Source organism: Gossypium hirsutum, chromosome A13 (assembly GCF_007990345.1).
Source record: "Gossypium hirsutum isolate 1008001.06 chromosome A13, Gossypium_hirsutum_v2.1, whole genome shotgun sequence".
NCBI lineage: Eukaryota > Viridiplantae > Streptophyta > Magnoliopsida > Malvales > Malvaceae > Gossypium > Gossypium hirsutum.
Genome location: NC_053436.1, coordinates 52349848 through 52363535, shown reverse-complemented (window position 1 = coordinate 52363535; position 13688 = coordinate 52349848). Strand labels below are relative to the sequence as shown.

Here is a 13688-nt window from a genome sequence, read left to right as displayed (position 1 = left end):
ATATAAATTTTAACCAACCAGAACACACAAAAATTTTAAAAATCATAGAAACATAGAAAACCTGAAACTTGGGGTGTTACACGTGTGACCAGCTCCTGTGCCCTTTGAAATGGCCTCACATGCCCGTGTGCCAGGCCGTGCCAAACCTATAAGGTATACTAACTTATGCCATAGGGCCAAGATGCATGCCCGTGTGCTAGGTAGTGTAGAGCATACTAACTAGGTTTTAATTAAACACATGGGGACACACGGCCGTGTCACCTGACCGTGTGTCACACACGGCTGAGACACATGCCCGTGTCTCTTCTTATGTGGAAAAAAATAGGCTATTTACCAAGCCATCTTACTCACCCAAATTTGCATACACCTGTAACGCGTAGGTTTGTGCAAGTGTACATAATCGCTATCAAGTAATAAGTAAGTATCGAGTTATAGTCTCCACAGGAATTATATTTATGCAAAGTCACTTAATTTGAAAAATTATATTAACAATTTGGTAAATAAAAACACAATATAGTTGAAAAGTGATGATTAAAATATATTAAACTAAATGTAGTGATCCCTAATGCAAATTATCCTAAGTATGCAAACTATATGAATGAAATAGATTTTAGGACAATCGCTTTAGTTAAACTAAATTTATTATCAACATGCTTAATAATATTTGGAAAAACATTCCATGGAAACTCGATCTTTCATGAGTTTGGAAACCACATTAGGTCCTTTCGGAATCCTTACTAAGAAAATACGCATTTTACTGCTCCTTATTTACTAAGGGTTTCTTAGCATTCATGCGAGGTAACAGGGACGTGTTAGGTTTGAAACAGTTTAATCACACAAATCTAAAATCTATGCAACTTGTAATTTAATCGGGATAGGATCTAAATTGAGCATGCACATTTCAATTATGCATCCACTAGCCGTCGTCAGGTTAGGATCGCTCAGCTAATTCAAGTGCATTTCAACAACGTATAAACAAAATATAGACTTGATTTTCATTGAAAACATGATCAATTGAGGCACAAACATTATAAGCATGAATCTAATAAATATTATTTAATCAAAGCAATCATCCTAGCTTAAATAAAATTAAGCTATCATTGTTGTAAATAAGAACATTGAACATATAACAAACATCTTTAAATTAAATTAAAGAAAAGAAAGATTAAACCCAATTCAGAGTGGCTGTCACCCAAGACTCTGACTGACGAGGCTCCTTCGTTCATTTCCTTCACTCTTTTGCTGATGGCTCTCCAAAGTGGCCGACCAAGGGTTCTTTAAGAGGCTCAAATGCTAAAATCCTTATGAAAAGATGATGGTAGGTGTGGGGAGAAAAGAAGAATGGTAAGAGAATTTTGAAAGGAGAGAATGATGAATGATGAGAGATGATTAGAACTGTGAAAATGAGGTCTTATTTATAGGTGAGAAGAGGGGGATAGTTTACTAAAAATAGGAGTTTTCATCTTTTGAAGCATCTTCCATGGGTGGCCGCCCATAAATTGAGGAAGTTGAGCTGATTTTTGCTTGATTTTTGGTCAATTTGAGTGCCACAACATCTCAGGACTGAGACTCAGTCAAGTGCAAATCTTCAGGTAAATCTCTAATTTCTTCAAATCTTCAAGGACCTTGTGCAATTAAACCAAAAAGTGGTTTATGGACAGCCATATGCAGCTGAATTTTAGGTTGACTTGGTCCCCAATTTGAACGATTTTGTAATCCAGCAAAGCCATCAGACTTGTCCAGAATAAATCAACAAGTTAGAGGACCAAAGAATAAAATTTATCTAATTTAATTAATTAATTTAAAACCCAGATTATTAATGAAATATTTTAAAATGAATTATCAAATATAATTTTATATTTTATTATTTAATTTAATCATGCATGACCCACTTTATGTCTTAAAAATATAATATATTCAAATTAATATAAAATAAGCCATTTATTGCATGAAAACTATATAATAAAGCATAAAATCACATTTAATAATTTATATGTCCTAATTTCATATTCTCACATATTTCATCAATTTATTAAACAATTACTTAGTTTTAACAACAAATTTAAGTAAAAATGTGATAAATTACATAGGAAAAATCCTATATATTTTTCCATTTACACACCCCCAAACTTAAATCATTGGTCGTCCCGAGTAATGTTCATGCACAGCAAAAGGTCTTGCTAAGGCAAAAATTGCAAATTGTGTAAGCAGCATCAATCTTTATCCCATAATCATGCATTAATAAATTCATGCTCTTCGATCTTCTTTATTAACAAGTAATTCATATGCAAACATTCCTTAAGATTACACTAAGCTTCAAAATATGCCAATATGAATCATAGTTTGCATGTACGTCACAGCCATGGACAATATTCTTCATTCAACATAATTTCCTATCAATCAAGCAAACAATCACAAAGCTTATTTATGATCTTCATATGTTCAACTTAGGACTTCCTCTCCACTAATGTAGGTGACATAATCATCAAATCAATGAGCATTTTTTAGGTCTTTTATAAGGTTGTTATACAACCTTTTTCTTTAAATGAACCTTTGGAACACCCCCAAACTTATCTTGAACTCAAGCTCATACATTTTTCCTTTTTGGAGACCGAGCAAACTTTTCTTCGCTCTTTTCTTTTTTAAGCATGAGCACATACATCTTTATGAAAACTTCCTCAAATGTTGATTACCAAGACAACTTTAGTGAAGATAGGTGCACAAAAATTAGGATAACTTTAAAATATGGTAATGTGGCTTATTATGTAGGTTCATTGCAATAAACAAGCCTTTAAGCTCGAAATTTCAGTTTCAAGGGTCTAATATCATAGGGTTGGCTTGAAAAGGCTACAAGGTCCAAAGAAATAGTGCCTATATCATTTTAGATTTTTATGTCCCCTAGGATTTTGCCTCAAGAAAGTTACTAAGTCAATTCTAAAGATATAAACCTTCATGCATGTCTAATCTCAAAAGAAACTAAGTTTTCATGGCAAACATTACTAAGGCTAAGATCATACAAGCATTCCATTCTTCATGATAACATACTTTCACTCAAATAAAATCATCATTCATACTTGCATAAAAATTATCTCATTAACAAAAAATATCTTTAAACATTCATTTATTAAAACATACTTATGAAAGAAATGATTGAAACATACTTGAGAAAAAAAATTTTAAAAGTTTGAGCAATTTATTTGCCTTACCCCCTTTAAAAAGAAGCAGTGTCCTCATTGCAAGAACAAAGTAATGAATGAAAACTGAACACCATGTAGGGTTGTAAAGAATGAGAGGTGAGTCATTAAGACTGCTTAAATACCAAGTCTTTCCTAATAACCCAATACCACATCACTTAGTCTTTTTCTTTCTAAAGAAGTGTTAAGTTTATTCATGCTTGCTATGTTTTATTTTGCAGAAATTAAATTCTAATTACGAAAGAAAGAAATTCCTAAAGACCTAAAAATAAATAAATAATAAGATAAGAATCCCCCCTTTTATTTTCTTGACACATTCCCCTTGTCTTTTTCAGCTCCATCTCTGCTTGCATCATCAATATATTTTGTCCATGACTCAAAGATAGCATCTGGGAACTCAGGAACAAAAGTATTAGAGATATTCTTAAAAGAATTTTGAATTGAGTCATCTCTAATTTTTGCATATTTCCAGTAAGTTTGTTGTTGATTATGCGTGAACTTCCACATATCCATCAAAATTGACAACTCCGATTTCCTTGAAGTACTTGCAGAAGTCGGCATGGGAGTTGTATATTTAGGTTCAACACTTAACTTGACTGGTTCTTCTTCTGGCTCAACCCTTGGTTCAGGGATTTCAGATCCTTCAATTGGTTTAGGACTGTTTAGCTCCTTATCAGATTCTTCCTCTTCAGTGTCTGTAACTAAATTAGCTTCAGTCTCAATTCCATCTGTTGATTCCTCAGTATCCGGCTCAATTGGCTCTTCTTGCTCGCCTTGATTCAGCTCATGCACCCTCTCTACTAACCTTTCAGGATCATAATTTGAAATGCAACCCTTGAACATATCGCCCTTTCATATTTGCTTGTGTTTTAACACGGGCCTTTAAGCAAAGTGAAGTGATTAATGATGAGAAAAAAGTACTTCCTGCCTTATTTTTAGCATAATCGTGAATCTCCTTGAGAATAACTTTCCCACCATTAATGGACTTTTCTGACAAGATTTCATATAACAAGAGCATTCGTTCCACCGAGATGGTGGAACTATGAGAGATAGGCATAAAACTGTAGTGAACAAAACCATACCTTTGCTACTGGTTTTAGGTATTCCCTTCGGTAAGAATGGCTCCCATAATTCCTTATAATCCATTGGGATCCTGGATTTGTCACAACATGAAGCACTTGTTGAAGAAAATCTCAATTGATATTTTTCATCATAGGGTAGTACTCATCTTCATCAACATCAGGTAAGTTAAACAAGTCATTGATGGACTTAAAAGTAAGAGGTACCTTTTTCTTTCAAACAATGACCTCAGTAGCATCTTGTGTCATCAAACTTGCATAGAATTCTCGAACTAGTTCATCATCGAGAAGTGAATGAGCATCACAAAATTATTCCAACTTGAGAGTATTGATATCTTTCTAATCGGCACAGGAACAACCATCAAATCATTACTCTTCAAGTTAAAGCCTTTTTTTGGCATCATAGGTTGATGCTTGAAAATTGAATCAAATCTCTCTTTCACTTCTTCATCGATCGAAATCGAGTTTTTAGGAGTAGTCTTTGACGATCTAGTTCTTTTACGAGTCATGGGATCTTTTCCCAAAAATTTGGCAAAGTTTCTGCTTACTGGGGAAGAAGAGAAATCGGAAAATGGGTAGAACTTACTACGGAAAAAATTTTACGATGGCAAGAATGGTGGGCGGTGATGGTGATGTGGGGCAGCAACTGCAGTGTGTGGCGACGACAACGGCTATATGCAGTAACAACGACGGTACTTTGGCAATCTCTTTGCGACGACAATAGGGAATTTCGGGAAAAAGGGAAAGAGAACTAGGGTTTCCTTCAGGATTTGAGGTTGACGGCACAAAAGGGAGATTTAGGGATTTTTAGGGTGTAAGAAAATTGCTTTGAGGGATATGAAAGTTAGTGGAATGGAGAGGGGTTTATATAGGGAAAAATTAGGGTAACATGTAGCAAAAAATTAGCTACATTAGGGTTACTTGGGCGGCAAGTAATGGGAGTGGAGGCAATAGGTATGGATTTTCCCCTTTTTTTGCTGTTTTGGCATCAAATTCAGACTGTATTTTCAGGCTTACTCAAGAAAAAAAATTGATTATTACTTGGGCCAAATTTGACCATCTTTAAAAATTTAAAATTTAAACAAAACAAATTAAACTTAAAAATTTTAAATCTCAATTAAAAAATTTCTTCTCAATAACTTACATTAAATTAATTCCCAGGAAAGGTTGGAGGGGTCGCAGCAGTCTCGCTTAAGTTCCAATCTCCTTAGACAGAATTAATTAAATGTACTAAATTAAGAAAATAAATTCTAACTATTTATTTATTTACAAAACAAGTTCATGAAAAATCAAGGGTCTGTTAATTTGAACAAGGATTCAACTCGCTCAACTCCACCATCCCAATAATGTTTGAGACGCTGAACATTAACTTTAAACGTACCTCTGTGATTGTCATATAATTCAACAGCTCCATAAGGATACACTCGGTAGATGGTATAGGGTCCTTTCCATTGGGATTTAAGCTTCCCAGGAAAGAACTTCAACCTTGAATTAAACAACAAAACCTTTTAACCTTCTTTAAACTCGCGAGGTTGTATATGACCATCACGCCATCTTTTTTTATCTTTCATTACACATTTTAGCATTCTCATAGGAAAACAACCTCAACTCTTTCAACTCATTTAGTTGTAACATCCTTCTCTCACTGGCTTGCTTAAGATCAAAGTTCAATTGCTTCAAGGCCCAGTGAGCTCTATTCTCCAACTCTAATGGCAAATAACATGCTTTCCAAAAACTAATCGATAAGGAGTCATTCCTAACGATGTCTTAAATGTTGTTCGATAGGCCTATAATGCATTATCGAGCCTTTCGAGACTAATCTTTTCTGCTAGGTGTACTACCTTTTCAATGATATCTTTGATTTCATGGTTTACTCTCTTAATTTTCCCATTGGACTAGAGGTGATAGGCAGTAGCAATCTTGTGCTTCACATCTTATTTGTCAAGCAACCATTTAAGCCATTTGTTCACAAAGTGAGAATCTTCATCACTAATAATAGCTCTTGGTGTCCGAAATCATGTAAACACATGCTTATATAGGAATCGCATGACTACTTTAGCATCATTTGCAGGGTATGCTTCAGCTTCAACCCACTTGGATACATAGTCCAAAGCTACTAAGATGTATTTGTTCCCATACGAGGAAAGAAACAGGCCTAAGAACTCAGTGCTCCATACGTCAAATAATTCAATCTCCAAAATTTTTGTCAAGAGCATCTCATTCCTCCTTGATATATTCCCGGTCCTTTGGCATTTATCACGGTTCTTCACATAAGCATAAGCATCTTTAAATAGTGTAAGCCAAAAGAAACCTGCTTGCAAAATCTTAATTGCAGTACGTGAACAACCATAGTGTCCCCCACTTGGGGATGAATGGCAATGATACAAAATATCAGCAATCTCACTTTTAGCTACACACTTTTGAACTATATTATCTGCACACTGTTTAAACAAAAATGGATCCTTCCAAAAATAATACCAACTATCATAAAGGAATTTCTTCCTTTGTTGGTATGTCATTTCTCGAGGAATTACTCCACATGCAAGATAATTGGAAAAATCAGCAAACCAATGTGTTTTATGAATTCGATTTACCTCAAATAAGTGCTCATCTGGAAAATTCTCGTTGATAGGCACACATGACTGAGTTACCTCATCTTGTTCCAACCTTGACAAATGATCAGCTATTTGATTTTTGACACCTTTTTTATCTTGGATCTCAAGGCCAAATTCTTGGAGTAAAAGGATCCAACGAATTAGCCTTGATTTCAAATCTTTCTTCGTGAGTAGTATTTAATGACCGCATGGTCAGTAAATACTATAACTTTGGTACCAATAAGATATGAGCGGAAATTGTCAAAAGTAAAAACTATGGCAAAGAGTTCCTTTTCGATTACCGTATAATTGAGTTGGGCTCTTGTCAAAGTTCTACTTGCGTAGTAAATAGGGCGAAACATTTTGTTTCTTTTTTGACCCATCACAACTCCAATAGCATAGTCACTTGCATCTTACATCAACTCAAAAGGTGGGTTCCAATCAGGTGTAATGATTATTGGGGTTGAGATTAACCCTTTTTTTAGATCTTCAAAAGCTTCCAAACATGCTTTGTTACTGTATCTTTCTCTAGCAACAAACACAATAGTTTAGAAATTTTTGAAAAATCTTTGATAAACCTTCGATAGAAACTAGCATGGCCTAAGAAACTTCTGACTCCTTTCACATTCATTAGGGCCGGTAATCTTTTAATTACGTCCACCTTTGCTTTATCGAATTCAATTCCTCTTTTCGAGATTTTATGCCCTAAGACAATCCCTTCCTTAACCATAAAATGGCATTTTTCCCAATTAAGGACAAGATTTGTCTCTTCGCATTTCTTCAGTACCTTAGCCAAATTACTCAAAAAAATATCATAAGTGTTACCAAAAATAGAAAACTCATCCATGTAAATCTCAACAAAATTTTCGACCATATTAGTAAATATTGCCATCATGCATCGTTGAAAAGTTGCAGGTGCATTGCATAAGACAAAAGGCATTCGCCTAAAAGCAAATGTATCTTATGGACAAGTAAAGGCTGTTTTATGTTGGTCCTTCAGGGCTACAACTATTTGGTTATATCCAGAATAGCCATCTAAAAAATAATAGAATCCATTACCTGCCAGTCGATCTAACATCTGATCCATAAAAGGCAACGGAAAGTGGTCCTTCCGAAAGGCTTTGTTCAACTTTTTGTAATCAATACAGATTCTCCAACTAGTAACAGTTCTCGTTGGAATTAACTTATTACACTCATTTTCAGCAATTGTTATTCCACCTTTCTTTGGCAAACACTGCACCGAACTTACCCATGAACTATCTGAAATAGGATAGATGATTCCTGCATCTAACCATTTGATCACTTTCTCACAACTTCTTTCATAATAGGATTGAGCCTCATTTTCCCATCAAATCGAGCTCTTTCTCCTTTTTCTAAAATAATTTTATGTATGTAAAAAGAAGGGTTTATACCTCGAATATCAGCTATGGTCCAACCCATGGCTTTCTTAAATTTCTTTAAAACAGCAATTAGTTGCTCCTCTTGATCTTTCGTCAGTTTTGCTAAAATAATCACAGGCAAAGTAGAACAATCACCTAAATAAATGTATTTCAAATGGGTGGTTCTTCGATTAACAACTTGGGTTGCACAATTTCTTCGACTTCTAACTTCAACTGTTCAAACTGTGTGGATTGAATAAAACTTCTCGGATTAGATTCCATCAAAGCCATGCTTTCTTCACCTTCTTTATCCTCCAAAGGTCAAGATCTAAAGCTTTTTTCAATGGATCTTCTTCAAAATTTCTTTCCATAGAAACCAAGGTTTCTATCTCTTCCATAACTGAACACTCTTCTACCGGATCGAGAAATTTCATTGCTTTAAGAATGTTAAAGGTTACCTGATCATCTTGAACTCGCATGGTGAGTTCACCTTTCTGCACATCAATTAAAGTTCTTCCCGTGGCTAAGAAAGGTCTCCCAAGGATGATCGACACTTTTTTATCTGCTTCAAAATCTAAGACAATGAAATTAGCAGGAAAAATAAATTTATCGACTCTTACCAAAATATCCTTGATCTTTTTTTGGGGATATGCTAAAGATCGATCTACTAGCTGAAGCGTCATAGTTGTAGGTCTTACTTCACCTATCCCTAACATCTTGAAAATAGACTTAGGCCTCAAGTTGATACTCGCTCCTAAGTCACATAAGGCTTTACCAAAGTAAGATTCACCAATGTTACAAGGTATAGCAAAACTTCCCGAGTCCTTCAATTTCGGTGGCAGTTTGTTCTACAAGAACGCACTGCACTCTCACTCAGTCTTTTCTTCTTGGACAATATATCCTTTATAAACTTCACATAATGCTGCATTTCTTCTAAAGCCTTCACCAATGGAATATTGATGTGTAACTGCTTCAGAACATCCAAAAACTTCTTGAATTGCACCTCCTGCTTCTACTTTTGTTGCTGCAATCTTTGCTGATATGGAGGTGATGGAACTTTCGGTTGAATCGAAAAACTTTTCTAAGTAGGTAAACCTATATCCAAAGAAGATGTTAAAGTATCTGAATGCACTAAGTTAGGATTTACCTTGTCAGTATTTACAGATTCTAATTCTTTTGGTGTAGGAATTTCAACAACTGGTTGATTCTTCTCAACGGACTTATCTTCAACACCAATCAATCGGGGTTCCAAAATTTTTCCACTTCACAATGCCACTGCCTTGATATGTTCTTTACCCAAATTTCTTGTCTATTACGAAGCTCCATAGCTAACTGACCCATTTGGTTTTCCAAATTTTTCAGTGCTGCTGCTTGGCTTTGGATCAAAGCGTCATTCTTTTCCATGTTCGCTTTCAACAAGTTCTTCAAACTATTTGATACCTCAGCTTGAGATGGTTTTGGAGGTTGCTGATTAAACCCTTGAGATTGGTTGGGTTTATGCTGCAATAAGTTGTTATTTAGTCTGTTTCCTTGTTTACTCTAAGAAAAGTTAGGATGATTACGCCGTAAAGGATTGTAGAAGTTGGATTGGGGTTCTTGTCCACTCCTATTTTGATATTGGTTCGCCACATAGTACACTGACTGGGGATTTGATAGACAATTCTCAAAAGAACGACCTTCCCCATAGTACACAGAGAAAACTACTTTATACAGACTTGGTGGTTAAGCTGCAAAATTATTAGCACTATTAATGGTAAATTGTTTTAACATAGAGGAAATAGATGATACCTGAGCTGATAACGATGTGAGGTCGTCAACTTCATGAACTCTGGCTACACGTCTTCCTGAAGCTATTCGATTTGTTGGCCATTATTTCTCACGATCCTCTCGATGATCTCATAAGCCTCATTATAAGACATAGACAAATTTGCACCATTCGCAGAAGCATCTACCATCAATCTTGAATGTGCATTGAGACCATTATAGGATGTCTCCAACTGGATACAATGAGGAATCTATGATGAGGACACTTATGAAGTAACTCCTTGAATCATTCCCAAGCCTTATACAAAGACTCATCATCCAATTATTAGAAAGTTGTGATCTCGTTCCTCAACTTAGCATTTTTGCTAGGCGAGAAATACTTAACCAAAAATCTCTCTGCTAATTCTTGCCATGTAGATATGTAACTTGGTGGTAATAAATTGAGCCATGCTTGTGCTTGATCTCACAATGAGTGCGGAAACAACTTCAACCTCAGTGCATCTTCAGTTACACCAGCTATCTTAAATGAATCACTCACATCCGTAAGCAATCGAAGGTGGAGATGTGGATCTTCCGTGGGCATACCACTGAATTTTCCCACTGTTTGGAGCATTTGAAACATCAGTACTTTCAATTCAAGTTGGGTTGCCTTAATAGCTGGCCTTTTAATTCCTAGATTTAACTCACTGAAAAGTGGCACAGCATATTTTCTGATGCATTCATCCCTATCATCGGCAATGAGGATAGGATTTCGTACATCTTCGGCTTCATTACCTTGGTCACCTTGGTCTTGATTCTGATTTCCAAGGTCCATCTCAACTTGTCTTTGAGCTATTCGTTCACGTCTTCTTTGTCTGAAAGTTCACTCAATTTCAGGGTCTATATGGAGTAAATTGATAATTCTATCTATGCTCATAAACCCTTGAAAAGAAAATCACAAAATTAAAAAGAATAAGTTAGTAATGTTAGCAATAAGTCAAATTGAAAATAAATAATTTCACAAAAGAAATGACTATGGCAACAGTTGACAATTCCCTGGCAGTAGCGCCAAAAACTTGTAACGCTTAGGTTTGTGCAAGTGTACACAGTCGTTATCAAGTAATAAGTAAGTATCGAGTTATCGTCTCCACGGGGATTGTATTTGTGATAAGTCACTTAATTTGTAAAATCATATTAACAATTTGGTAAATAAAAACACAATATAGTTGAGAAGTGATTATTAAAATATATTAAACTAAATGCAATGATCCCTGACACAAATTATCCTAAGTATGCAAACTATATGAATGAAATAGATTTTAGCAAAATTAAACACAATTTGCAACAATTATAACATAAATAAACTAGGACAATTACTTTAATTAAACTCAATTTATTATCAACATGCTTAATAATATTCGGAAAAACATTCCATGACAACTCGATCTTTCATGAGTTTGGAAACCACATTAGGCCCTTTCGGAATCCTTTACTTAGCAAATATGCATTTTACTGATCCTTATTTACTAAGGGTTTCTTAGTATTCGTTCGAGGTAACAGGGACGTGTTAGGTTTGAAATAGTTTAATCACACAAATCTAAAAACTATGTAGAAACAGAGCTTGGTTAGGGTTGTTATGCAACCTGCAATAACCTGATCTAAATTGATCATGCACATTTTAATTATGCGTCCACTAGTCGTCTTCTGGTTAGGATTGCTCAGCTAATTCAGGTGCATTTCAATCACGTATGAACGAAATATAGACTTGATTTTAATTGAAAACATGATCGATTGAGGCACAAACATTATAAGCATGAATCTAATAAATATTATTTAATCAAAGCAATCATCGTAGCTTGAATAAAATTAAGCTATCATTGTTGTAAACAAGAACATTGAACACATAGCAAACATTTTTAAATTAAATTAAAGAAAAGAAAGATTAAACCCAATTCAGAGTGGCTGTCACCCAAGACTCTGACTGACGAGGCTCTTTCATTCATTTGCTTCACTCTTTTGCTGATGGCTCCCCAAGGTGGCCGACCAAGGGTTCTTTAAGAGGCTCAAATGCTAAAATCCTTATGAAAAGATGATGATAGGCGTGGGGAGAAAAGAAGAATGCTAAGAGAATTTAGAATGGAGAGAATGATGAATGATGAGGGATGATTAGAAATGTAAGAATGATGGTCTTATTTATAAGTGAGGAGAGGGGGATAGTTTAGTAAAAATAGGAGTTTTCATCTTTTAAAGCATCTTCCATGGGTGGCCGGCCATAAATTGAGCAAGTTGAGCCGATTTTTGCTTGATTTTTGGTCAATTTGAATGTCACAACAACTCAGAACTGAAACTCGGTCAAGTGCAAATCTTCAGGTAAATCTCTAATTTCTTCAAATCTTCAAGGACCTTGTGCAATTAAACCAAAAAGTGGTTTATGGACAGCCATATGCAGCTGAATTTTAGGTTGACTTGGTCCCCAATTTGAACAATTTTGTAATCCATCAAAGCTATCAGACCTATCCAGAATAAATCAAAAAGTTAGAGGACCAAAGAATAAAATTTATCCAATTTGATTAACTAATTTAAAACCCAAATTATTAATGAAATATTTTAAAATGAATTATCAAATATAATTTTATATTTTATTATTTAATTTAATCATGCATGACCCACTTTATATCTTAAAAAAATATAATATATTCAAATTAATATAAAATACGCCATTTATTGCATGAAAACTATATAATAAAGCATAAAATCACATTTTAATAATTTCTATGTCCTAATTTCATATTTTCACATATTTCATTAATTTATTAAATAATTACTTAGTTTTAACAAAAAATTTAAGTAAAAAGGTGATAAATTACATAGGAAAAATCCTATATATTTTTTCGTTTACAACACCTATACAATTCAAATGGCACGTAATATGGCATAAATATGCATTCAACTAACCTCAACCAAATATAATTCATACCATCTCCATACCAAAAAAAACAAGGCACACAAGTACCACATTAGGCTATTCAATTTTATACAAAATTCACATTCTCAATTCACTTAACTAGTTAACTTCATATATGCACTTTCATTTATACATCACTTTACCTAAATCACAAACATACCAATTTTCAATTATCAACTATATGATACTCAAATTACCAAATGCATAACAAAGGTCATTTGCACATATATATACATCACCAAATATACCAAAATAAGCCAACTCTCGTGGCTATACATAAGACCAAACACTTAACATTTACAAGGCAATTCAAATGGCTAAATTCATTACCAAACCATAAACAAAAAAGACCATAATTCTTATACAAGCCATATAACCAAATACATAAACTCAAAACTACCAAAGTAAAAGCTCGATAGTGTGATGCAATCTCCGACTACTCCTAATTCGAGCTAGCTTCAAAATTCACTATAAAACATGGAAAAGTAAACAAAGTAAGCTATAAAGCTTAGTAAGCTCGTATAGTTAATAAGTGAAACTCACCATTTAATCACCATTCAAGTAATATAACATAGTAAACTTCAAAATCATGTAATTATAAGGTTAACATATATTCAATCACATAATTTAATCAAGATCTCATAACTTCCATAGTTTTAATTCTCGTATAGTTTCCGCACATACCTGTACTGATACGTATCTATTTCTCACCATTTCATATCTTTGATATACCC

The 13688-nt window shown here is 34.3% G+C and overlaps 1 protein-coding gene and 1 non-coding gene across 2 annotated transcripts; one reads left to right on the top strand and one right to left on the bottom strand.

Annotated features, from left to right (window-relative positions):
- Positions 1 to 3494: 3494 nt before the first annotated feature.
- LOC121212302 (uncharacterized) lies at positions 3495 to 4037 on the bottom strand. The gene is made up of 2 exons (XM_041084761.1): positions 3740 to 4037; positions 3495 to 3583 (listed from the first exon to the last, which is right to left on the bottom strand). The coding sequence occupies exons 1-2, from the start codon at positions 4035 to 4037 to the stop codon at positions 3495 to 3497; spliced, it is 387 nt and encodes a 128-aa protein (XP_040940695.1).
- Positions 4038 to 10258: 6221 nt separating this feature from the next.
- Positions 10259 to 10365, top strand: LOC121213115 (small nucleolar RNA R71). Its single transcript, XR_005908483.1, has one exon. It is a non-coding gene; the product is annotated as a small nucleolar RNA R71 (small nucleolar RNA).
- Positions 10366 to 13688: the final 3323 nt, after the last annotated feature.

What these genes read in the sequence shown, in the direction of transcription:
- LOC121212302 (XM_041084761.1), bottom strand. Translation starts at nt 4,037, where the DNA reads ATGTTCAAGGGTTGCATTTCAAATTATGATCCTGAAAGGTTAGTAGAG. An exon ending in TCCCATGCCGACTTCTGCAA is followed by an intron (nt 3,584 to 3,739) that starts GTACTTCAAGGA and finishes CTGAGTTCCCAG; the next exon opens with ATGCTATCTTTGAGTCATGG.